Source organism: Xyrauchen texanus, chromosome 39 (assembly GCF_025860055.1).
Source record: "Xyrauchen texanus isolate HMW12.3.18 chromosome 39, RBS_HiC_50CHRs, whole genome shotgun sequence".
Classification (NCBI taxonomy): Eukaryota; Metazoa; Chordata; class Actinopteri; order Cypriniformes; family Catostomidae; genus Xyrauchen; species Xyrauchen texanus.
The window spans coordinates 4,202,570-4,229,276 of record NC_068314.1 but is presented as its reverse complement, the minus strand read 5'-3'; the positions used below and the strand labels follow the sequence as shown (position 1 = coordinate 4,229,276).

Genomic DNA, 26,707 nt, shown 5'->3' with positions numbered 1-26,707 from the left:
GCTCATGAATTCCATTTTATTCATTTTCCTTTTGAGTCACTTTAAATAGGATTCCAAAATGTTGCAGATAATCCTGAGTTTTGCAGATCTATTGCATAATACCAATCCCTATCTGGGTGATTTTCACAAAACCAGACAAAAAAATGTCCAGGTCCTATTTTACTCCAAAATCTCAATTTTCATTACCACAATGTGAACAAAAATGTAGATATTATGTAAATCATCATAGTGGTACTTCATTAGTACTTCGGCTTAGGCTTTGATTTTAATTCAGAAATCATTGTAAAATAGCATCTTTTTATGTAATTATGGTAAAAAATGTCTGTGTTACAGTAATGAGCATTATCATTGAAAACAATGGGCACAATCAAATAAAAAAATTATGTTATGGCAATGAGAATTGTGGGGTTAAATAGTGTCTATGAAAATAACGTCACAATGCAAAAAATCTTAATGGTCCTAAACGTAGGCTTCATTTTCTTTATACAAAAGATTATAATTACTATTATTTTTTAATTAATTTTTTTTTCATTGATTTGGGGATAAATATGACTAGGACATTATTATTATTATAAATAATAATAATTTGCATAACTCTTCAACCTGGAAATCACACTTTTAAAATTCTAAGTTTCAAAGTTGAAACTTCAATACTGCAAAGCATTATTGTCATGGCAATTTAGCTTATTTTCCAACCAAATTGTCATTACATTTCGTAATCATTTTATTTTTATTTTGTCATATTTTCAAATGGTGATTCTCATTGTTGTAATGCAATTGTTTGTTTTTATTTAGACCAGTATATAATTAAAGGCAGCATGACAAATCCAACCATGATGTACACTGAAATATTGTTTGCTAATTTTTAGGATTAACACATTTTAATTTCATCACAAAATTCCATCAAACTGAATTGTGTAATTTTTTTGCTAAATAAATTAATAAAACAAAATATAAAATATTTTTATAAAAAAATTGTTTTATTATATATATAAAAATGTATGACAAATTATTAATGTTAACGCGTAAATCTTAAAATTGAGTGTATAAATACTGGACAATTTATTTAAATCATTGCTGCTATGTTGCTCGGAACGGCACACAAGACTTTCACCTACTGTTGCACTTGTGTACATAGTAGTGTGACAATAAAGTGATTTGATTTAGATTTTTTGAAATAAATAAATATATAAAAAATATTTTTTTCACATTAAAATGATAAAAATAAGATTTATTAAGAATAAGATTCATGTGTAAATGGCACAATGGTGGAAAATGTGCTTAACTGCGGTTATTATTTTATGAATTATTTCACAATTAAAAAATAAATGGTCCTAAAAATAGGTTACATTTTCTAGGTGCATAATAACATTTCTTATTTTTTTCTTTTGATTTTGGGGTGAAATATTACCCAGACATTTACTGACAGATTTCATGAGATTCATCCATGTCTGAGGTCATTTTAAGCAGCTCACGAGCGTTTGCAAAAGAGCCAGTGTTAACGCAACCCTAATGCCTCAAGCATCTGGTGTCCTGTAGAGGTTGGAAGCTCACTGGTAGGTCTCCATTTATAGTTCAGGGTCTCAGATGTTCATCTGAGGACTCTTAATGACCTCCTGTAAAACCCACACCGTCAATAGATCTATGCCCATCTATTATCATCATCTCCAGACCCCCAATGATGTTTCAGCTCCACAACATTCAGCTAGAAGCCTCTGAGGAGATTGACACATGCCCACCAGCATCTTCTAAGGAGGCTCTGAACGTGACATATTGACCTGATGCAGGACTTCCTTCTCTACTATAATTTATGACTGAACAAGAAAATAAGTGTAAACTCCAAGGAACTGGCAAAGGGATCATAGCAGTTCATGTGAATTCAATCAAAAGGGAAGAAACCCTGCTTAAAACACCAGCTTGAAAATTTAAAGCCTGGATAGTGCAAGTTAGGTGGTAGTTTAATGGGTTGACAAGCAGTGGCCCATAAAAAAGTATTTATGCACTTAAGACACACTTTAAAATGTCAGAATATTACTGCATCCATTATATTTTCTACAGGAAAACGCTCTACTGAGAGCATCAAGAAAGAGATCAGATGGACTACTGAATTAACTCAATAAAGATAAAATATGACTGCTGATGTAAAATGGAATAATCCTCAAATTAACTACAAAATGCTATGAATACAGTATCGTCATGGTTACTGTTGTAACCTCCATTCCCAGAGGGAAGGAACGAGATGTTGTCTCGAATGAAGTGACACAAGGGGTCTTCCTGGGACACCAAACGTACCTCTGAACCTGAGAAAAGGCCAATGTCAAGTTGACAGACAGAATTTGCATGCCCCGCCCGGACATACAGCTATAAATGGAAGCGGGACAGAGAGTGCCAGTCAGGATTTTGCACTGAAGAGCCAAAAATAAGGTACGGCCGTTTACAGTGGCAGGTCTGACTCTAAAGGAGGAGATGGCGGGCGAGTTGTGACATATGACGAGAGCGCATGCCGCCTTGGCGATTTATGTACGCTACCGTTGCGGTGCTGTCTGAATGGATCAAGATGTGCTTGATAAGTGGGAGAAATCTCTGTAGGGCAAGAGATACAGCCAAACACTCTAGGCAGTTGGAGTCCTGTCCAGGGGCCAGCGGCAGCGTGCCCGTTGCACATGGTGCCCCAACCCTGTCGAGAGGCGTCTGTGGTCACCACGACACGTTTGGACACCTGCTACAAGGGGACTCTGGTCCGCAGAAAGCAGAGGTCTGTCCAAGGGTTGAAAGTCTGAAGGCAAGAAGGGGTGATTGTCACACGGTATGTGCCGTGGCGCCATGCCCATCTCGGGACTCGAGTCTGTAGCCAGTGCTGAAGCAGTCTCATATGCATCAACCCAAGCGGCGCATCCATGGGTGAGGATGCCATATGCCCCAGGAGCCTCTGGAATTGTTTTATAGGAACTGCTGTGCCGGGCTTGAAGAGAGCGAGGCACCTGAGCACTGACTGAGTGCGCTCATTAGTGCGACGTGCTGTCATTGAGACTGAGTCTAACTCCATGCTGAGAAAAGAGATGCTCTTAACCGGGACGAGCTTGCTCTTATCCCAGTTGACCTGAAGCCCAAGACGGCTGAGGTGCCTGAGCACCTGGTCCCTGTGAGCACACAGTAACTCTCGAGAGTGAGCCAGGATGAGCCAGTCATCAAGGTAGTAGAGTATGCGGATGCCCACTTCCCTTAGCGGGGCAAGAGCTGCCTCTGCGATCTTCGTGAAGACGTGAGGGGACAGGGACAGGCCGAAGGGGAGGACCTTGTACTGATACGCCTGGCCGTCAAACGCGAACCGTAAAAAGGGTCTGTGTTGAGGCAGAATGGAGACGTGGAATTACGTGTCCTTCAGGTCTACCGCCGTGAACCAATCTAGCTGTCGAACGCAGGTAAGAATCTGTTTCTGCGTAAGCATTTTGAACGGGAGTCTGTGTAAGACCCGGTTGAGAACTCGCAGGACCAAGATTGGTCGCAACCCACCGCTTTTTTGGGGTACAATGAAGTAAGGGCTGTACAAACCGCCGGAGGTTTCTGGTGTCCGGTGGCGCTGTAGGCTTTGGAGGTCAATGATGACGTCATCCTACAGGCTCTGGAGGGGAGTACCGTGTGGTCCCACCAGGTGGATCGCAACCAGTCGTCAAGCTGCAAAGGCTGTGGGGAGGACGGATTGTTCCAGTCCAAGCCCACGCTCACGGCAGCCCAGGCAAGCATGTCGGCCATCTGTGCGTCCGCCTCAGACTGGGCGGGCTGGCCCGAAGGCCAGTCTTCCGTGTCAGACGCCTGGACACTCTCTGATGCAGCGGCGATGTCATCATCCAAGTCCAGGGGCTCAAGGGAGAATGCCGGCTGGCTGTGAGGCGAGCCGCACTCATCCCGAGCTCAGACGGAAGCAAGCAAGCGTGTCTGGGGGCGGGTGGTTCGTGGGGATTTACTCGGCAAAACAGAGCCCACCGTTATCCCCATATCGCCTTCATCGGCAGCTGGGTCGTCCTCAATCCCGTGGGAAGAAGGAGCGATGCGGGGGGTGGCTGAAGTGGCATTTACCTTAAGGAAGGGGAGCCACGACCGCAACGCTGCCATGGTCATGTTCTCGCAATGAGTACATGAGCCATCCATGAACGCCGCCTCAGTGTGATCGCTGCCCAGGCACACGAGGCAGCAACTGTGGCTGTCGGTCTTGGAGAGAAATCAACCGTATCCAGGAACAACACAGGGGCGGAAAGGCATCTTGAAAAAAGACACGTCCTGAAAAGGACATTCAACGCCGCTGTGTATTGCTCTTTTGTGAGTGGAAAACTCAAACTCTTTTAGAGAAATCAAAACTCTTTTAGGTGGAGAACACTCTGAGTGAAAAGCACTGTCAAAGCGCCCAGGGGCATAGACTGCACAGCGTGCAGAGATAGAGAGAACGTCAGCTGGAAACAAGCCGTAGATCCAACAGCAATGCTTCTCGCTGACAGAGGTGAGTGAAACAGTGGTGAACTTCAGATTGCTGTTGCACATTTTTCCTTGATTTCCTTGATTTGAAGAAACCTTTGGAATATTACAACATTGGCATTGGGATTGCAATCGTAACACAGATCAGGTGGCTCCCAAAGAACTTAAACCAAAAACAAGGACTAAATATGCTGTGTGTGACTGATCTGGAAACATTGTGCCACGATTTCAAACCATACGCGATAACAGACAGATAAATGTATATTTCGTCCATATCTGATACTCTTTCAAGAATTCAAGCACAAGGGGATTGGGTAGCTCAGTGAGTACTGACGCCGACTACTACCCCTGGAGTCACGAGTTAGAATCCAGGGTGTGCTGAATGACTCCAGCCAGGTCTCCTAAGCAACCAAATTGGCCCGGTTGCTAGGGAGGGTTGAGTCACATGGGGTAACCTCCTCGTGTTCGCTACAATGTGCGATTCTTGCTCTCGGTGGGGTGAGTTGTGCGTGGATGCCGTGAAGAATAGCATGAAGTCTCCACATGCACTATGTCTCCACGGTAACATGCTTAACAAGCCATGTGATAAGATGTGATAAGAAGGCTTGACGGTCTTGGACACGGAGACAACTGAGATTCGTCTACCGCCAACCGGACTGAGGCACTGAGTCACTACGCCACCACGAGGACTTAGAGCGCATTACGAATTGGGCATTCCAAATTGGGGAGAAAAAGGTGAGGAAAAATGTATAATATAAATAACAAACATTTGCTTGATCTGACCAAACTAGATGTCGTTTTAAAGCCCAGAATCTGGACTGAACAATGCATATAGCTGATACCAATTCTTAAATAATGCTTTTTAATTCGTTGACAAATAAGGACTATTTCATGCACAGCAATTGTTAATTTGTTATCACAATAATTATATTCAGAGTTGGTAAAAACATAAAAAGATGAGATAGCCATGTGTTATATATATCGTTGGAAAGGGCTTAATTAGTTCAATTCAATTGAACTAATTAATAGATTATTCAATGAGCATTTGATTCACTCAGAGGCCAAACTGCAGTGAGTATCAGTGTCATGTTTTTCCTTATTACTTTCCGAAACATACATGAAACATAGACAATGACATATTGTAACTTACAGCAGACTATCCAAACGAGCCATGGAAAGATGATGCACAGGGGGCAGTGGTGGCTCAGTGGTTGAGGCTCAGGGTTACTGACCAGAAGGTGGGGGTTCAAGCCCCAGCACCACCAAGATGCCACTGTTGGGCCCTTGAGCAAGGCACTTAACTCCAGGTTGCTCCGGGGGGATTGTCCCTGTAATAAGTGCACGTAAGTCGCTTTGGATAAAAGCGTCTGCCAAATGCATAAATGTAAATGTAAGAGGGAGCTTAACACACAATGTATGAGGGCGGGTTTGGGTGGTTTACAAGGACATTTTTTTTTTGGTTACTAACTGGTAATTACAAGGGTAGTATGCTAAAATTTGGTTTATGAGGACATTTCTAGTGTCCCCCATAATTCATATCGCTTAAATGAAGTTTTATTGAAAATGTAAAAATGCAGAAAGTGATTTTGAGGGTTAGGTTTAGGGGTAGGGTTAGGGGATAGAATCTATAATTCCTACAGTATAAAAATCATTATGTCTATGGAGAGTCCTCGAAGGATAGCTGCACCAACATGTGAACAAAGTCAACAAATTTTATTGCAATTGGATATATATATATTTTCTCTCTTGTGGTCCCACAGGTGGGTGATGATCAACAAAATATGCAACAAAGGAATGTAAATGTGAGTTATGATGGCAAATCTCAAACAGAAAAAGATGTTCTCCACGGGGTGCTAAACTTGTTCTTTCTGCTTCAATTCATTATGTGCTAAAAACCACATGTCAAACGTGATCATCTGCATCAGAAGAATCAAGCTAAATTAGCTTAAACCATCACTTTAGCCTGGTTTCAAGCTGGTTCTATAAGCAGGGTAATCCGTTGTTATATGACAAGCTGACTAGTCAACCATTCTGAGCCATCCTTAGCCACAATGAGAGCCAATCAGATTGCATTTGCTTTGAGGTCGTAGGCCAATTCAGTTCCCATTATGGCCCAATACAGGCATCTTATAATTAACAAGCTAATGACTTCCAAGGGGTAAGAGGGAACTTTCTTATTCAAAGCTCTCTGCCATTCAGGACAAGAATTTCTCATCAATGAATCACAAATAGATCAGGTCTTGACATTCAGGAAAACCCACATTGATTTACTATTTCCTGTTTGACTTCAAGAGATACTCAGGATGCAAAGGGGGGTTGACCTCTGTGGAGTCAGCTGAAAAGATGCATTTTACTGCCCTTTAATTCCAGCATAGGGTATAAAGTAACGTGAAAGGAAAGTGGTGTCAGTGAAGTATGTCCTTAAGTACTATTAGACCAAGCCTGATTAGGGTTTCCTAATTAGATGTTTCTAAATTTGAATTCCATTTCTATTAGATTTGCTAAAAAAATTACTTAAATGATGTGTTATTTCTCACCAAAACCTTCTGTATGCCTTCAGGTTAAGATACACAAGTCACATGGACTTTTATGATACTTTTGGGTCTTTTGAGTCTATATATGTGATTTGTTATTTCTGTGACATTTTCAAAACAGGTGCAATTTCATCAAGGTTTGGAGAGTAGCTCATCTCATATTAAGTGCCGCGAGTGCCACAGTAACCTGTGCTGTTTATCACTAATATACAAGAAAAAACAGCAAAAAAATTCACGTCATAACTGACATAGCCATAGGTGGAAATTGGCCACCCATTGGACAATCAAGCCCACCCAAACAAAGTTGCCATGTCCTCTTATTACAAGCGACTTCAGGCTTGTTTTTGTTTTTGTTTGTTCATTTAAAAATTAGCAGTTGCAGGTTTTGAAGGGGCTTATTTTCAAAATGCAATCCTTTTTGGGCTTTCAAGTGCTTAACATCTTAACCAGAGTGATCAAATATCCCCACCTACAGTCTGTAAATGAGTTCAAAAGAACGCGTATCATGACGACATTCAGGCATTCACTGTCACACACATAACAACAGAATAAACTACAACAAGCAGGATTGAAGCTTATATTTCAGATCTCTTGGAACATATATTTTCATATGATTCAGGGCCAGAATTAACTGCTGTATAAAGAAGTTGATTAGCTCCAACATGTACTTTGAATGCATTATGGTAAATGGTATATGAGTCTATGGTATATAGAGCCTTTTTAACCTTTAGCGGTATTCAAAGCGCTTTACACTGCATCTCATTCGCCCATTCACACACACATTCACACACCAATGACGGCAGAGCTGCCATGCAAGGCTCTAGCCTGCCATTGGGAGCAACTTAGGGTTCAGTGTCTTGCCCAAGGACACTTCGGCATGTGGAGTCATGTGGGCTGGGAATCTAACCGCCAACCCTGCGATTAGAGGACAACCTGCTCTACCACCTGATCAACAGCTGCCCCCAATTATCTTTGGTTAGGCTATTTCACGTTTTAACGAAAAGAAAAAAAAGAATCGGCCAGATAAAAGGTGCTGTTTAGTCTAAACCGGCCCCGGTCAAATTTAAAAAATGAGTTTTAATCTATGATGACATTCTTAAATCACCATAGTTTCTTCTGTCCCTCCACTAACCCAATGATGCTTAAATAAAACAAAAAAATACAAAATTATAGGGCAATGTCCTCGGATCCCCATATAATAAAATCAATACCTGTTAATGACACATATGCAAAACATGCAAGTCTGAATGAACCTAAACACGAATACTGTTGAATGATCTTTTATTATTCTTAAAGTGCCATGTCCTTAAATTCTAGATACAACCCTGTAAATAATGAAAGTTTTTTTTTTGTTTTTTTTTTTTTTTTTTTTACCTTATGCGACCCCACGTCCACCTGCATGAGCATTATACTTTGGCTTGTCGCTATACCCAATGCATAATTTAAATAAATTTAAACTGACTGATCTCAGTTCAGAAGACTCTGGGCTATCAGTAAAGGGTTATACTTCTGACATACATAGTAATGTGACAAAGAAACGCCACAGTGGAGTTTGTCTTTGGAAGAAAAATGCCAACAAATCTACATCTGGTAAGAAACGTTTCATCCGATATGTCAAATTTGTTTTTATTTGACCACGCTTTTTTAAACACCATGCTGCTAAACACAATGTACACAACAGTGTACAAAAGAATCCTATATTTACTGTGCATTCTCACATTGAGAATCAATCGATTCATCGAAAAGCTGGAAAACTTTGCTTTCAGAGGCTTTATTTGAAGATGGGATGAAAATCAGTTGCATTTCTAACTGTTCTGAGACCAGTGCAGACAGACAGCACACTGGAGGTTAAGTCATTCACTAAATAGGGAGCAAGGGAGCATCATATAGCTTTCCAATGCAGCCAAGTACATTCACTCCTAAAATCCTATCAAAAGTTCAGTTTCAGGCTGCAGATGAGCTTTTGAGCACTCAACACATTTGGCAGATATGGGACAATGATAATCAGTACATAGATTCAGGCTTTATAATGTATAATTTTATTTTAACATGGTTGGCAGTGATTGAACGATGCTGGACATTACTTGAATAATAATTATTTATGTCAATTTCTGATTCGTAAAATGCTTAACATAAAAGTCAAATCATTTTAATTTTTATAGAATATTTATAGAATTAACCAACATTCCTGGAAACATCATAAACAATTTGATATTTTACTTTCTACAGCTTGGTTTAATTTAAAATGTCGTGACTTATATGCTTATTTTATAACTTATGTGGACATCAATTTTTAGGATGTTTTTTTTTTTGCATGTTTATTAGGTGCTACTAGTAACAAATCAAAAATGGAAATGGCAAATGCACACAGCAGTCACACACTCGGGTCTCAGGAGGTTACTTTTTTTTTTTTTTAAAGGTTTGCTATATGGGCTAATTTCTCTTGGCCCAATATATATATATATATAGAATAAAAATAAAACAAAATATAGTTTCATGGCTAGATAGAAATTTTTCTGACCACCACTGACAATGTGTGAAAATGTGCTTAATTAACAATAATATTATGTCACAATGTCAAAAAAAAAATTTGAAATGTCCCTAAAAATAGAAAGAAAGAAAAAAATCTTGACTTTATTATGCTTTTCATTTTGGTGTTAATTATGTCCCAGGCATGTTCTTGACACATAACATAAAATTTACATCAATTTTTGCAGGGTTGTGTCTATATTACAGTTCCAGCCAGGCGTATATAGAAGATATAGGAGTTAAACAAGTCCATAGCCTCCATTATTCATTCCAGTAATAGATTGTGGCTGTTACTGTTTTCATGTTTTCGTTTGTGCATGCCAACCGAATTAATCAGCATCAGTTTAACAAAACACATTCAAAAAAAGTCCAGAATAAACAGCCAATGGTTACCATCTGTGTGCAAACTTTTCTCTGCCTCTGTCTTCAGGATATGACCAGTAGAGACAAACAGACAAAACCAAACAAAAAAACAGACAGACGAAGGCTTAGGTCATGCTACTTCAGGGGTTTGTGTCATGCATCCTTGAAATCAAATGTGCAAGCTGCAACATTTTAACTGCTCATACTGTTGCTGAAAGATTGTAATTAATCACGTCTGTCTGTAACATTTTAAAACATGAGCTGCTCTCAGATTACCCTTGATGTTTGTGCAAAACCAGCGTCTGTTATCACTTCGACTCTATGAGACAAACAGGAGACTATAGTCACTGAAAAAAAAGAAGGCTAGATTTGTGAAGAATTTCCTGTCGTGCCTAAATTATCACAAAAGAACAACATCCTCCATTATTAGTATCCTCTCTCTTTCAGTGGCTACGAGTCCTCGATAAAGATATCATTCTTGGCTTTCAATGCTAAAGACTCAAACAGCAAGAGTAAACATTCGTTGGGCTCTCTTATATGACTGTCGTAGAAGTAGTCACACTGCACGACTGCGACATAACATTTCCGACACTCATCCGTCTGTGAACATATCGCACTTAAGCAATCAAAAACTGCCAATCTGGCCCTAAAACAAAACCTTTTACGATCCCCAAAATTTGGCAAAAGCGTGGCCAAACTGTACGGTATGAACCCGGCTTTAGTGTCAGTTTGTTTGGACTTACCATACTGGCAGCTTGGGCCACTGAAGCCCGCCAGACAGTCACAGAGTTGGCCCGAACCCTCTCTACAATGACCTCCATTAAAGCACACGCCATAACTGCACACAGCTGCCGGAGGAAGACAAACAGAAAAAAGATGATGGTCAGAAATGAGACATGATTTGATAATTAAGTAGTAAAAAGTTATTTAAGCGTCTTTTTTCACACACTTTGGCCATTTTCGACCATTTCTCTTGTAACTTTAAGCCGTTTACTCCCGATTAAAATGCGCACACCTGATGTTCAGGTCACATGGATGCACGAATGTATTAAACCATTTGTGTCTATGTTGGTTTAATACATTTTTGGAAAATATTTATAGCATTTGCAACCAAAAATATTTAACCTTGTGCAACCCCGTGTCCACACGAGTGGATGTTGTATTTTGGATTCTCTATACGCAATGCATAATTTAAATATATTTAAACCAACTGAATTCGTTCACAACACTCTAGACTGTCATTTCAGGGTTAAACTTGTGGCACACCGCGTCACGTGACACAACAGCATGGCGTCAATTTCCGTTAAGTGCTTCTACAGGTGCAGAGCTAACAAAAGTACCTCTGGTAAAAAAACTTCTTAAGTTTATTCATTGAAACCTGTTTGGTTGTAAAGAGTTGCGTCTATAGTTTCGTTTGATATGCCACATTAAAAAAACGATTTCGTTTTCATGCATCATCACATTGATAAACAAGTGGAGTTAAGCAATTCAAATGTGGATTTTGTTACATTAGTCCCTCAAAAGTAAGAAAAAAACATGTTATCAACATTAACACATCTATGGGTCATGTGCTTAATTTTAATATAAATTTGGTTATATTTTATTTAATCAAACAACAGTTTACATTAACATTAGTAAATGCATTCCTATATTTATGTACTGTGCATTTTCACATTTAGAATCAATTGGTTCATCAAAAAGCTGAAAGATTTTGCTTTCAGTGGGTTTATATGGAGTTTAATTGTCACTTTTTTATTCAAGCATTTCAGCTTTAAATGAGACTTTCTTTTTTTACCCAATAGCAATTGTGCTAATTCAATACTACATTGCCATTCAAAACATCAATAGATCTGAAAGAATAGTTCATAAAACATCTTTTCCACTAACAGGGTTGGTAATAAACTATTTATGTCAAGACAGGCCTTGTTGGGCATGTGGGTGTGGATTGTCCAGACCTGTGGACCACCAAGACATTAGTCCAGAAAATTCCTACTCCAAGTTCTTGACAATTCTGTCTGCAGTGAAACAAAGACCTGCTGCCATTCACTAATTCACAGAAGCTATTGCCGCTTACCTTGCACAGTTCTATTTCAAATAACCTTGTTAGCATCAATCAAAATAACTGGCCACTTCCTGCTCTGAACTTCCCTGTTCAAACTCCTTGACTTTTACATTTTTATTAGAAGATTGGGATTATCAAGGGTGAGATTTGTTGAAGGAAGTCTTCTGAAGCACGCTTAAAGCAACAAAATTACTTTTACGAAATGACATTAAGTCAATTGGTTCAAGACGTAAACAATGAAGTAAACAGTTTCTCGGGGGCGTACTTGGCGTACCCCAAAAGAACCCATTGTAAATAGCTTCAAAATGTAATTTGGTAGACACTTAGGGTAGAATTGGAAGTAGGATTTGTTCGTAATTAAACCAACTGCAGTAGTTCTCCTAAAAAAGCCTCAATAAGTGTTGTTTTATGAGTTCTAGTTCTGCAAAATAAGGGCGGCTCAAGTAATGTCAAGTCTTTTTTATTTGTATAGCGCCTTTCACAACACACATCGTTTCAAAGCAGCTTTACACAAGGCATTAACAGAAAATGAAACCGTAATATCTATAGAGAGTCGTCATTGTGTAGTTTGATTAAATACAATTATGAAGTGTGCATAAAAATAAGTAATTAAAGACATTTATAACCCCAGTGAGCAAGCCGAAGGAGACGGTGGCAAGGAACACAAAACTCCATAAGATGTTGATTAATGGAGAAAAATAACCTTTGGAGAAACCAGACTCACTGTGGGGGCCAGTTCCTCTCTGGCTAACATCATGAATATAATGTGCAGTGCAGGTCATGGTTTAAGATTAGTAAACTAAGTAAGTGTTAAGGGCCTTAGTATGAACTCTGAGATTAATGAATAATGTCTTTGGAGTCCATCCTGGATTAACTGCAGAAGTTCACATAGATGCAATTGTCATTTGTTAGTTGGCGGATGAAGGCTTTTGTTTGCAATTTATTGATAGTTTGTGTATTCCATTTTATGAGTAAAATCAAGGTGATGCAGGCAGAGATCGAAAGAAAGAAAGAAAGAAAAAGCAAGCAAGCAAAGGACTGAACATTTTATTATCATGTCTTTATTGCTATAAACATCTAAATCCAGGGTTTTCAATTGATGGGTTGAGGAGACTCAGGTTTGCTGACATTGGGTCATGGATAGCAGGGAAAATAAATTCAAATAAAATAAATAGAACTAAATCACAAAATTGGTTCAAGACAGCAAAATAAACAGGCTTATTAACTTTTAAATGCATTTGTCAGTTCTTTGGCAAAAAAAAAAAGTGTTCTTGCACTCAAAAAGCTTGATGCAGCCCAACAAATATAACAGCAACAATATATAGCAGGTGTTGCTTTTGAGGTTGCTCTTTATTTTAACTCCTAAAAAATGCAGTTACGTCTGTCTAGCATATGTTTACACAGAAAAACAATGGAAAGAGTGCAAACTGGCGCACTGGACCTAACGATATTGAAATGAAATTTACATTAGAATCCAAACACTCATTCATCACTCACACTACAGTATAAATACTGTAAATAATGCCAGTTGTTTATGCATTCACAAAATTGTCAATATTTCAATTCAACCTTTGTGATGTTAATATTTTTTGCATATTGTTTTGCCAATGCAGATCTTGGTGAGAATACATTTCATTATTATGAATTTAATAATAAATAAAGTTAGATTCTGAGGACATTTTTGTTTACTTTTGTGCAAGAAATACTTTTGGTACTTCCTGTCCAATGAAAAATCTGAGTCTTGAAGCAAAACCAGTAAGGAAGGATCTGATCGAAATCTTTTATCACTGGGTCAATGAAGTGACATTTTTTTGTTTGTTTTCTGATATAAACACAGATCACAGCTTGGCGATATATCTTTATTTTTTATCCTTAATTAAAGTTCATATAATATGGGAGTGTGCCATGTAAATAAAAACAAACTCCAAAACTGTCATTCTCGGTGCAGTCAGAGCTGCTTTAACCAGTCGCAGAAGAGACCCAATCTGAGGGGCAGTCGAGACCGGGAGAGATTTAAAGTTCTGCCGGCTGATGCGCACTCTAACACGGAGACGCTCGTGTTAATCAATCTTATGTGAAAAATAACACTAAAATGTGTGTGTATATATATATTGGTTTTGGATAGACAAGATTGACAAATGCTTATCAATAATACTCTTATGGCTAAATGTTTAAAGTGTTCAGTGACTAAAATGTCAATATGACTAAATGTTTCTAAAATGTCAACAGTTTTCATTGACTAAAACTACATTAAAAAGCCCAGACTTTGTCAAATATACTGACTAAATATGATAAAAACTAAAAAAGGACATTTGACACAGGATTTAGACTAAGACTAAATTAAAAAACAGCTGACAAAATTAACAACAGTTAATCAGATGCCAGGAAATTAGTAGTGTATTAACGCAAAGCCAATGTTTACGTGTTTTTAACGTCACTTTTTTGATGAGTATTGTACCACCTCCGCCTCATTTTGAGCCAGGAAAAACGTCTCAGTTACTGACGTAACCTCCGTTCCCTGATGGAGGGAACGAGAAGTTGTGTCAATGAGTTGACACTAGGGGTCGCTCCTGCAGAGCCCAGACATCTCTGATCTTGAGAAAAGGCCAATGGAAATTGGCATGTGGAATTTGCTTGCCACTCCCCCGGACATACGGGTATAAAAGGAGTGACGCTGCAAATACACATCAAGTATCGCTCTGAGGAGCCGAGCCAAAGACCTGGCCATTTCAGTGGTTGGTTCAGTATTGTGGCAGGAGGGACACAACGTCTCGTTCCCTCCATCAGGGAACAGAGGTTACGTCAGTAACCGAGACGTTCTCTATCTGTCACTCACTCGACGTTGTGTCGATGAGTTAACACTAGGGATCCCAATGGAAAACGGCACAAGAGCTGAACCAAGTTACGCAGACTGGCGTTGCGAGACGGGCAAACCTCTGTGTGCCTCGTAGCCAGCACAGCAAGTTGCATAACTACCCCCAACACACTGGCAGGCATGAAGCGGTCCCCTGCACCTAGGGGAACGGCTAACTGCTAAGGAGTATAAGACTGGCTGGCCCAGCCATGGCCTTCTCTCTATTGTTCTCCCCCCAAAAAAGAAAAAAATGGTTCGGCTGGGGGCCAAATATATGGTCCAAGCTGGGGGGTGTCCCTCCAAAGAGGAGGACACCACGGAGACCACTCCCGGCCCCGAGAGGGTGGGGTATTTTAGATGGAATACAACACACGGTCTTTACCGGTTAGGAGCGGAAGCACATCGTGCGGAGCAGCGTCGTGGTAGATCCTACCCAAGGGGGGAGGAGTTACTACAAACACGGCGACCAAGGACACAGGGCCCTCTGCCCAAGGAAGACGCGGTTTACCGGCAGGGAAACCATTTTGCGAAATATACATCACACGGGGTTGCCTAGGGGGATAAAAAGCACATGTGGAGCACTTACCTCAGTACGGGGGCCTGGGTGACGCCCGTACTGGGGCGGCAGCGAGCCTCTCCGAAGACTTGACGGCCGCTAGGCTAGGGAGGAAGAACGTCGAGGGTTCACACTTCTTGAGAACGCAACTGGGGAAGAGCACACGTCTTCACCTCAAGGGAGGGGAAAGGTGCTATGTGTTTACTAAATGGATACACCACTTGATATTTTTAACTACAACAAGTGCTTTAAACTAGATTTTTAAAAGATTTCTTATTTATATCGTCCCGGACAACCTTAATTTGTCATTGACCCCATGACAAGTGGCACTTGGTAATAAGTGGTCATTAGATAAATTAGTTAGTGTACTAGGGGCAAATTGAGAAAAAGTCATCACTACATGCTTCCTTTTAATAAACAGATGAGCTCTTGCATGCTCTTAATTTTTCTGGTGACAAGCACTTCATCATTGAATGACGGTAACTCCTCAGAGACGAACTTTCAATTCCACAACACAACCCAAACTGCCGGTCCTGCCAAAGAGCTACAAATCCAACAGCCTCTTGATTGTCCACCCCATCTGGCCGAAGCCGTCCAACTGAAATATGTTAGACGAAAAAGTAGTGAAGACAGACGTTCTGTCCATGTGCCAGTCAGAGGGGGGATTTCTGGTGTGAGACTCAACTCGTGTTTTGTCTGTGTTCATTGGCTCAGAAAAAAGGGTGATTAGTTTGTTCCATTTCTTAAAGTGCTTCCAGATCTTGAATTACAGAGATAAAAGCGGAGCGTACTCTCATACCTTAATTTAAGGAGAATAGATACAGATGCAAAGGAAAACCAAATGATGTTATGCATGTTGAGGCACTTTCTAAGTGTGTATAAAAACCAACCAAAGCTGCACTGGGGAGGATGCCTAAATCTTGCAGGTATAATGAGTAGTTACACCTTCTCTAAGAGACAATGGGGGCTTTGAGGATTGTGTTGGCTCCAGAAATGTGACCCTGGAGAAAATCACAACCTGAGGGATAAACTATTATGCCAATGTCTGTCATTTTGGCTTGAGACCACTCAAATTGCCACAAGTCTTGGATAAAAATGACCAGTGGATGTTAACATGATTACCTTGATTTAAAAGGCAGGGTAGGATTTAGGTGGCTTTGAGTACAGAGTTTTGATTGAATGTGAACAAGGCCGCCAATTTCTATTATGGCGCGTACACAAACCATCATCAATTAAAATAAATTAATTTGAGGATATACTAAAAATAAGGAGCATAAGAACATGAATCTGAAAAACACTTTATTTGCTGTAAATCGCACATCTGGGAACCTGCTTGTTTCTTCTGCCCTGTAGTCTAAGACAATAACACACTCAATGGACCTTAATCAGGGCGCATAAAAACTGACATGGTTGGGAAAAACTGAAACTAACATCAGTTTTTAAATCATGACTCCAAAACTAACTCAAATCATATTAGTTTTTGATACACAGCATATACATTTTGAAACCTTTACAACCACCCTTACATTAACATGAAAATTCTACAAATTCTACTCTATATTTGGGGAACGTGAGATGTGCCTACATACTTGGTCGAGACTAAATCTAAATGGGAAACATCACATGAATGTGCATTCTTTGTAAGTCCAAGTACATACAGGTTCATGCTTCTATTGTCCAGTCCTTTTATTCTCTTTCACCAGGCAAATGCTGATATCCACGAGACTGCTTTTTAAGTAGAAATGGCTAAATGGTGGAAGTAATAAATGTAGGGGTCGGACGTAATGAAGGATTTGTCCTTTATTTTAAATAAAGCCTTTAGTTTAGCACATCCAAAGATACATAACAAACCATGATTTACTACATTCTATGGCAAGTCAATGGTAGGTGGTATTTAAGATTAAGGTGGAGGATACACTATAGATGCTTTCAAATCTAATAGACAAAACTCCTATTTTGATTTCATGAAAAAATTGTTGGGAACTCCTGTTGTATAACTGCATACTTCCCTCAAAAATATACCCAAAACATTATAAATACAGATTTTTGACAGTAAATAGTTAATAAGTTCAGAGGTACATGCAGTCATTATAATGAAATGCATTTTTTTTTTTACATTTGAGTCCATTTTGTTACATTAAATTGTGTCATTTAAAATTGTCACATAACTTGATCAGAAAATAAAAGACTTACGATACAAGCATCCAGCTTCTCCATTGAGCTGTGACCATCCTGGACAGCACTTAAAAACAGTCTGATATTCCCGACGATACACTTGCCTGTATGCGGTGTAGTATGCAGTCCTGAGAGGAAAAAGTTGGGGAAATGAGCAAATGTTTAGTTAGAATTTTCAAACAGACGGTAAGGACTAAGATCCTTAAATTCAGCCAAGATCTGATTCTAGACCAGCACATTTATACGTTTCTTTACAAGTATCAGCAAAAGTTTGTCATCAGTCTCTGTCAGGGCCATTTCTGAGTGTCACCATTCATACTCGATCCGCCCCGAGTGGGATTTGAACTGGCTATACATGGCATAGGAGTCAGACATGCTAGAAAATCCATTGTCTCTAGCCTCGGTCGCTAGTGTCTCTTAAGGCCAGGAGAGTGAGGTTTTTACACTGCACAGCTATCATGTACCAGCAGGCTAATCTTATATGAACATATGGGGGCCCTGAGCAAAATCCTACTTTGAGGCCCCAACTATGTCAATTATGACAATGGCATTGTCTATACTTTGGTTATATAGTGCATTCATAAAGGATTCAGACCCCTTTATTTTTTTTTCACATTTTGTTATGTTGCAGCCTTATGCTAAAATGCTTTTAATATATATATATATATATATATATATATATACCTGAGGTAAATTTCAAGTGTCATAGCAAAGGGTCTGAATATTTACAGTATGTCAATGTGATATTTAAGTTTTTTCTTTATAATAAATTTGCATTGTTATCCAAAATATAGTTTTTGCTTTGTCATATATATATATACACATTTCTCTGGATCATCTTTGAGATGTTTCTACACTTTGAATGGAGTCCACCTGTTGTAGATTCAATTGATTGGACATGATTTGGAAAGACACACACCGGTCTATATAAGGTCTCAAATGCATATCAGTGCAAAAACCAAGCCATGAGGTCAAAGGAACTGCCTGCAGACCTCAGAGGCAGGATTGTGTTGAGGCACAGATCTGAGGAAGGCTAGAAAAAATGTTGGCTGCATTGAAGGTTCCTAAGAGCACAGTGGCCTCCATTATTCATAAAATGGAAGTTTGGAACAACCAGGACTCTTCCTAGAGCTGGCCGCCCAGCCAAACTGAGCAATTGGGGTTAAGAGAGGTGACCAAGAATCCGACAGTCAATCTGATTGAGCTCCAGCTATCATGTGTGGAGATGGGAGAAACTTGCAGAAGGAAAACCATCACTGCAACACTCCACATATCTGGTCTTTATGGCAGAGTGGCCCGACAGAAGCCTCTCCTCAGTGCATGACACATGAAAGCTTGCTTGGATTTTGCATTAAAAAAAACCTTAAGGACTCTCAGATTGTGAGATTCTCTGGTCTGATGAAATGAAGATTGAACTGTTTGTCCTCATTCAAAGTGTCATGTCTGGAGGAAACCAGGCACCGCTCATCAACTGCGCAATACCATCCCAATGGTGAAGCATGGTGGTGGCAGCATCATGCTGTGGCAGCAGGGACTGGGGGACTGGTCAGGGTTGAAAGAGAGCTGAATGCAGCAAAATGCAGTGCTTGAGAGGATCTGCCGATAAGAATAGCAGAAAATCCCCAAATCTAGGTGTGGAAAGCTTGTCGCATAATACCCAAAAAGACTGTTATACCATTGAAAAACAGGACACAACTGCAAAATGTTAGCTAACTAATTGTTGTAATTCAATGCATGAAAACTAACAAACACCATCTAGCCAGGTAGCTTGCTTAAATTAATTTCTGACCAGTGGTCTGGCAGCGTTTCTCCTCCTCTTGCTTTTCCTTTTTTCCGCTGCCAACTTGTAGGTGCGCTTCATGATGACAAAAAACCCTTTAAGCATGCACGTGCCTGTCACATCTAGCTACAACACTCACCTTGCAGTTACATTCTCCCTTCCCTCTCGGGCCACAAGGGGGCCTCCCATAACGGTCTAATTGAGCCAAAACAGTCTTACCCGTAACAGCTCTGTAATCAACAAAGCTTCTCTCTTATCCACTCTTTAATGACACTTTCTGACAACGTGAGACTTAGGTCCCGGGCTTCTCACTCCCTGTAGTTTAGAGTCCTGTTGCTTGACTCCAGAATTGTAAACCTGTGCTCTTTGTTTATAGAGTCTAATTGCAGGGACCGGGTCTCTCTTACATAGTAAGTAGATGGAGGAAAACGAGCTGGAGCACATTACACAGGAACTCCTCCTGGCTGAGAGGTGTCAGTCACAGGGTAAGAGTATGGTGCTTGGCTTCTATCTTGTAGATATGCAAGACCCTTTGGAGATGCCTTTCAAATTGCTGCTTTCGTCAAGAGTGTAACTACACGTTACACTTATGACAAAGTTGAAAGACTTTGATTAGTGAACAAAGCATGAGAACAACAAAATAGTGACTCTTTTGTAGCTATTTTTGTTACTTTGTAGGAGTTTTGTATTACACCAAACAGCTGATTAAAGAAATATCTAAAAGACGCATGGAGCATAAAACTAGTTGAGTTTACTCCTGCAATTTTAACCCATATGCTGCATGGAAACCCAAATACAATATCAAATCGATGTTGAAAACAAAGCTGTTTAAGTTTCAATTTGTCTGAATTTTCTCTGATGCTCTGGCAAACTCAGTTGAGTAAATAAAAGAGGAAAAGATTGAAAAATCATCAAGAATCTAAAAGGATTTTTTTACTCTTAGCTTAAACCTAGGTTTATGTCTTTTTGGTTTCAAATGCAAAATGCTAACCCTGATTTTAGTGCCAAAGGTATACAGAATGTGATGCTAGAATATTAAAATGCTTTGTACAGTCACAATAACTTTGCAAAGCTGTTACTACTAATTCAAAAAAAATAAAATACTCTTATAATTATTAGGGCTGTTGTTTTAACCTATTAATTTAGCGTGATTAATTAAAATGTTTTTAAAAAACATAACACAATTAATCATGCCTTCTGAACTCCATAATAAAAGTGCATATTTTCCTATCTACCATCGGAGCAATTCAAGCTTGAAGTACATGCAACATTGCGTTTTTATGAAACACGTCAGAGAAACGTGAAGTGTCCTTGGGCAAGACACTGAACCCCAAGTTGCTCCCAATAGCAGGCTAGTGCCTTGCATGGCACCTGTGCCGTCATTGGTGTGTGAATGGGTGAATGAGACGCAGTGTAAAGTGCTTTGAATACCGCTAAGATTAAAAAGGTGCAATAAATGCAGACCATTTACCGTTTACGAACCAACAAACTATGCTATTACGAATTTTCCTAAGTTTATCCCCTAACCCAAACCCATGATTTTAATTGGAAAATAATTTTTGTGTACCATGGAACATTGGTGTTCGGAATGAGACGAGAGAAGTGTATTACAGGTTACTGATCAGTCTATGGTATTGCATAAATAGAATAATTAACCAAATGTATTCACTGATGTTTCCTATCTTAAAAATTAAGTGTTGGATTGGATGCTAGCCAAAATGTAATGCCGATATGGTATCAATTTAAAATTCTGTTTGTTGATTGGTTGGTCTCCATAGGAATAAAAGTCATACCTTTTCTTACGAGCCAAGTCATAAGATACAGTTTCGCCATCTGGTATGAATTATTACACGTTGTCATGAGGCTGTGTTGATTTTTTTGCCTTTATTTTTCATTTTTCATAGTAAATTTGTCGACATTACCACTGGTAGAAAAGAACTTATTAAAATAGGTTGCATGCTTAATTTGTCCGATCAATGTTATAAACTTTGTAAATATACAAATAAGAACATTAACCCGTTGTTTGAAAATATACACTGTTCATAAACTGGTTAGTAATTAATCCTGGGTAGTGAGGTTTTGAGATTTACCAGAGTAAAATGTGGAACAAGAACACCCAGGACTACATTAACCCAAGGTTAAAAATGACCCTGGGTTAACAATTTCAAGTGCCAGTCAGTTTGTTCAAAAATGTGAGTTTGGAGAACGTATGGTTCTTCTGAACTGTCAAGAGAGTTGACAAATGTTTTGCTGATCAAACAAGAAGTTAATTTTGGCAGGGCGGAGGGCGGGGCCGGGTCGTGATTCTACACACCCGGTCCCGTATTAGGCTAATTATGCCTCCGTGAGGTTTAAAGGCTGACTGCAGAGGGCCGTGCGGGAGAGAGAGATTGTTAGCGGACATGTCCGTCATGTGTGTTTGTGTTTGCTGGATGCTGGTGAGGGCGTTGATGACTTCGGCCAGTGGTGAAGGCTCCATAACGATCTCTCTCTCCCGCACGGCCCTCTGCAGTCAGCCTTTAAACCTCACGGAGGCATAATTAGCCTAATACGGGACTGGGTGTGTAGGATCACGACCCGGCCCCGCCCTCCGCCCTGCCACATTAATATTTTAAAGAAACATTTTTAAGTGCAGCCATTTTTGCGGTGTTAATTAATGCAATGAATAAATCAGACTCACCTCCTCTCGTAACCCATACACCAAGACTGTCCCTGACATCCCTGCTTCCAAACTTTAACCATCCGCGTGAAGGCCTGGACACATGGCTGCATATGGGCCACCAGTTTAACGTCCTGCTCAGAACACACATTTGGCCTGCCAGATAAAATGGGCACACCAATTAAAAGATACTTTTAACAAGACTTATTATACAAATGTTACAGGTTCAAACCCCATAAAGCAAACTGAGGTAACTATATTGTGGAATGATGAAAATGTATGGATCATCCCTTGTGGGGTTGGAACCTGCAACATTTTGGTGTACCAACCAACCACTAGCACACACAATCCCAAACACACAGTGGTCCCAAAAACGGATGTTCGCTACATTTTATGTTCATTAGCATCAGCCTTTGTGTGACAACAGTGACATTGAAGTGTATTCTGAATTGCTGATATTTTTGACCCATCACTCTGGAGGGTTAATCCTCTCAAGGGATTAGGGCATAGGGATGAGCCCATCAGAATGGAAAGCACCGTTTTTATGTCTAATGTAATGACATTCAAACATTTTATGTGTGACATAAGGGTTCAATTAAGTGAGAAGTTTTCCCCTCTAACATTGCAATTGACTCCACTGATTGTTAGGTTTATGTTTGGGGTCTGGGTTGGGGGTATAGTTTATAAAATATGCATTCCTCTTCACTGTATTAAAGCCTGTTCAACTTGCTTTTGGCACCCCTCTATGGACATTTGACCTGGAAAATGGAGCTCACATATGCATACTCTCAACAACACTTACCGCTTTGGCCACCGGGGGCAGTGTTTCACATTTCGGTTCTCACAGTCCGATTTTAGCTTAAGAAATGTCCACCCACTGTTTCCGATTCCACAATGAGATCAGTTTGAATAAACAATTTATTGGACATGAAATAATTATATGAGTTGAAATTATATTACAGGTCCTTCTCAAAAAATGAGCATATTGTGATAAAGTTCATTATTTTCCATAATGTAATGATACAAATTAAACTTTCATATATTTTAGATTCATTGCACACCAACTGAAATATTTCAGGTCTTTTATTGTTTTAATACTGATGATTTTGGCATACAGCTCATGAAAACCCAAAATTCCTATCTCAAAAAATTAGCATATTTCATCCGACCAATAAAAGAAGTGTTTTTAATACAAATAAAGTCAACCTTCAAATAATTATGTTCAGTTATGCACTCAATACTTGGTCGGGAATCCTTTTGCAGAAATGACTGCTTCAATGCGGCGTGGCATGGAGGCAATCAGCCTGTGGCACTGCTGAGGTGTTATGGAGGCCCAGGATGCTTCGATAGCGGCCTTAAGCTCATCCAGAGTGTTGGGTCTTGCGTCTCTCAACTTTCTCTTCACAATATCCCACAGATTCTCTATGGGGTTCAGGTCAGGAGAGTTGGTAGGCCAATTGAGCACAGTAATACCATGGTCAGTAAACCATTTACCAGTGGTTTTGGCACTGTGAGCAGGTGCCAGGTCGTGCTGAAAAATGAAATCTTCATCTCCATAAAGCTTTTCAGCAGATGGAAGCATGAAGTGCTCCAAACTCTCCTGATAGCTAGCTGCATTGACCCTGCCCTTGATAAAACACAGTGGACCAACACCAGCAGCTGACATGGCACCCCAGACCATCACTGACTGTGGGTACTTGACACTGGACTTCAGGCATTTTGGCATTTCCTTCTCCCCAGTCTTCCTCCAGACTCTGGCACCTTGATTTCCGACTGACATGCAAAATTTGCTTTCATCCGAAAAAAGTACTTTGGACCACTGAGCAACAGTCCAGTGCTGCTTCTCTGTAGCCCAGGTCAGGCGCTTCTGCCGCTGTTTCTGGTGCCTGTGCACAGTGGCTCTGGATGTTTCTACTCCAGACTCAGTCCACTGCTTCCGCAGGTCCCCCAAGGTCTGGAATCGGTTCTTCTCCACAATCTTCCTCAGGGTCCGGTCACCTCTTCTCGTTGTGCAGCGTTTTTTGCCACACTTTTTCCTTCCCACAGACTTCCCACTGAGGTGCCTTGATACAGCACTCTGGGAACAGTCTATTTGTTCAGAAATTTCTTTCTGTTTCTTACCCTCTTGCTTGAGGGTGTCAATGATGGCCTTCTGGACAGCAGTCAGGTCGGCAGTCTTACCCATGATTGCGGTTTTGAGTAATGAAACAGGCTGGGAGTTTTTAAAAGCCTCAGGAATCTTTTGCAGGTGTTTAGAGTTAATTAGTTGATTCAGATGATTAGGTTAATAGCTCGTTTAGAGACCCTTTTCATGATATGCTAATTTTTTGAGATAGGAATTTTGGGTTTTCATGAGCTGTATGCCAAAATCATCAGTATTAAAACAATAAAAGACCTGAAATATTTCAGTTGGTGTGCAATGAATCTAAAATATATGAAAGTTTAATTTTTATCATTACATTATGGAAAATAATGAACTTTATCACAATATGCTAATTTTTTGAGAAGGACCTGTATATGATGAGAAAAACAAAACAGAGTATCCAGAAACAGTTGAATTCCACCTCTGGTTTGCGTCAGAGTACTGCTGGTGTTTATATTGCGACAATGACTGTCTGACTGCTCATTATCTCACTTATTAAATGACTACTTACCTAATAAATAATTAAATAGACATGACATTTTGATTTAAGTTTTAATCATTTAATTAGATTACTTGTAAAGATCGCAGAGTGATAGAGAAGTAGGAAAGATGACTCGCAATACCCGGATGACCGTAAAAGTGCAATTTTACTCCCGAACCACTATTCCAGATGACCAAGCACTAGGCCCATTAAGCAACAAGTGAAATAAATGTAAAACACAGAGACAGGGCAACACTATTTTAGATAGTTATTTACTCACACTCCCTGTCAAATTATGCAATTTTGTCAATTCCAATAAATCAATTTAATCACCTTTGCACACTGTTTACAGATGACAACTTGATTTACACAGTTAACCTTCCCACACTTATACATTAGTCACTCTATAAAAATGTTCTATTGCCTCAAGACACCCCGGGAATCAGATTAGACCAGACAGGATTATATGCTCTGTTATATTACCCCAGATTATATAACAGAAATGTAATTTAAAGTTTTCAGACATATGATCAGCTATCAATTATATACATGCATACAGTGGCCCCAAAATGTATTAATTGTAAACTCAAATCACCATTACAAATGCATGAATATCACTGTATTATACTGTAGCCAATATAGGCTAAATTATCTAGTAGCTCTTATTTGACAGAATGATTCAAATAAATTTTTCAAGCAAAACCTTTCACAAAGGTTTGTTAAATTTTAAATATATATATATATATATATTGTAAAAAATGAAGACAAATTATGTGGGCACATGTTAGTGGAACATGCCCAACGCTAATGTGATAAACCTGTGTGAGCTTGAGGGAACTTGGTTAAAAAAGTAATTAAAATGGCTCAGAAAAGTGTAGTTAGTTCTGAGAAAAGCTTTATAGGCTATAATCAGAGTATAGGATGCTCAAAGATGTTGTCTGGGTTATGGTACTTGATTCCGACACCGCAAGCGTTTAATGTTCGCTAGAGTAAAGGTGCGTAAATACGCGTCAAAGTGCGTTTCCACCAACACCAATTGGCTTTAATTTAAATAACTAAGTAAACATTTAACAAGCAAAAAGGTATGCTTTCATTAAATCAATGGGCCAATTAGTTTTGATGTTCATCATTAATCACAATAATCACGCATCCGCATTTACTCTGCTTCGAAGTTACTCACATGTGCGGCTTGAGGTCTTTACCATGACGGGATGCTGCATTTATTCCATGGATTAGAATGATTAATAAAAAAATTATATTCATCCTCAAATAATGTTCTGAATGGTTAAAACTGAATTCTGCACAAAAATAAAATCCTGAGAAACTAGTCCACATTAGTCATTTATAAGATGTTTGAAGAGCAGTGGGAACTCCGCGCTGTGTGGAGCTCATTGTAAGAGCAGCCGGAGTTGAAGGGAGGAAAAAAAGACACTCAAATCCACCTCAGAGAGAGAGAGAGAGAGAGAGAGAGAGAGAGAGAGAGAGAGAGAGAGAGAGAGAGAGAGAGAGAGAGAGAGAGAGAGAGAGACTGACATCCAACCACGCTGATGACACTTTTGCTTTCCTGCAGGAGCTCCAGTGAGAGGAATGTCCTTTGAGAAGCACAAAGGAAATCCAGGAACCTCAAATTAACCCTACAATAGCTGTGACTGCCTCTCTTACAGGATAACTTACAAATAAGTGTAAAGCGCGTTATTTCAGCTTGATTTATTGCTTTACTTCAAAGTGCCTAAATTTCAAAGGATAATACTTCTGAGTCAGATAAAGTCTCTAATGAACTCGCTCTTTTTTCTTTCTTTTTTGCTGTTCACACGTTAGAAGATACACTACTATCCAACGTACCAACAATGGAGCTATGATATATATATATATATATATATATATATATATATATATATATATATATATATATATTCAATTATTATTAGTATTCCTAGAAATGCAATTATTTTGTCCATGTTAGTTTAATAATATTTTGAAAAACAGAATTTTTTTCTTCATAGAAATGATTGCCAACATTTTACAGTAAGGTTCAATTCGTTAACATTAGTTCATGGATTAGTTATCATGAACTAAAAATTAACTAAATGTTTTAATAGTA

At 39.3% G+C, this 26,707-nt stretch overlaps 1 protein-coding gene across 1 annotated transcript in view; it reads right to left on the bottom strand.

Moving 5' to 3' along the window:
- Positions 1–25,941, bottom strand: part of LOC127632442 (multiple epidermal growth factor-like domains protein 6) — a 127,625-nt gene extending 101,684 nt beyond the window's left edge. Inside the window, exons 1-4 of the mRNA XM_052111027.1 lie at positions 25,787–25,941; positions 22,004–22,138; positions 17,562–17,671; positions 10,640–10,744 (exon numbers count right to left, since the gene is read on the bottom strand). Coding sequence (XP_051966987.1) covers positions 10,640–10,744; positions 17,562–17,671; positions 22,004–22,138; positions 25,787–25,941 — 505 coding nt within the window. The remainder of the gene's footprint in view (positions 1–10,639; positions 10,745–17,561; positions 17,672–22,003; positions 22,139–25,786) is intronic.
- Between the last annotated feature and the right edge of the window lie 766 nt (positions 25,942–26,707).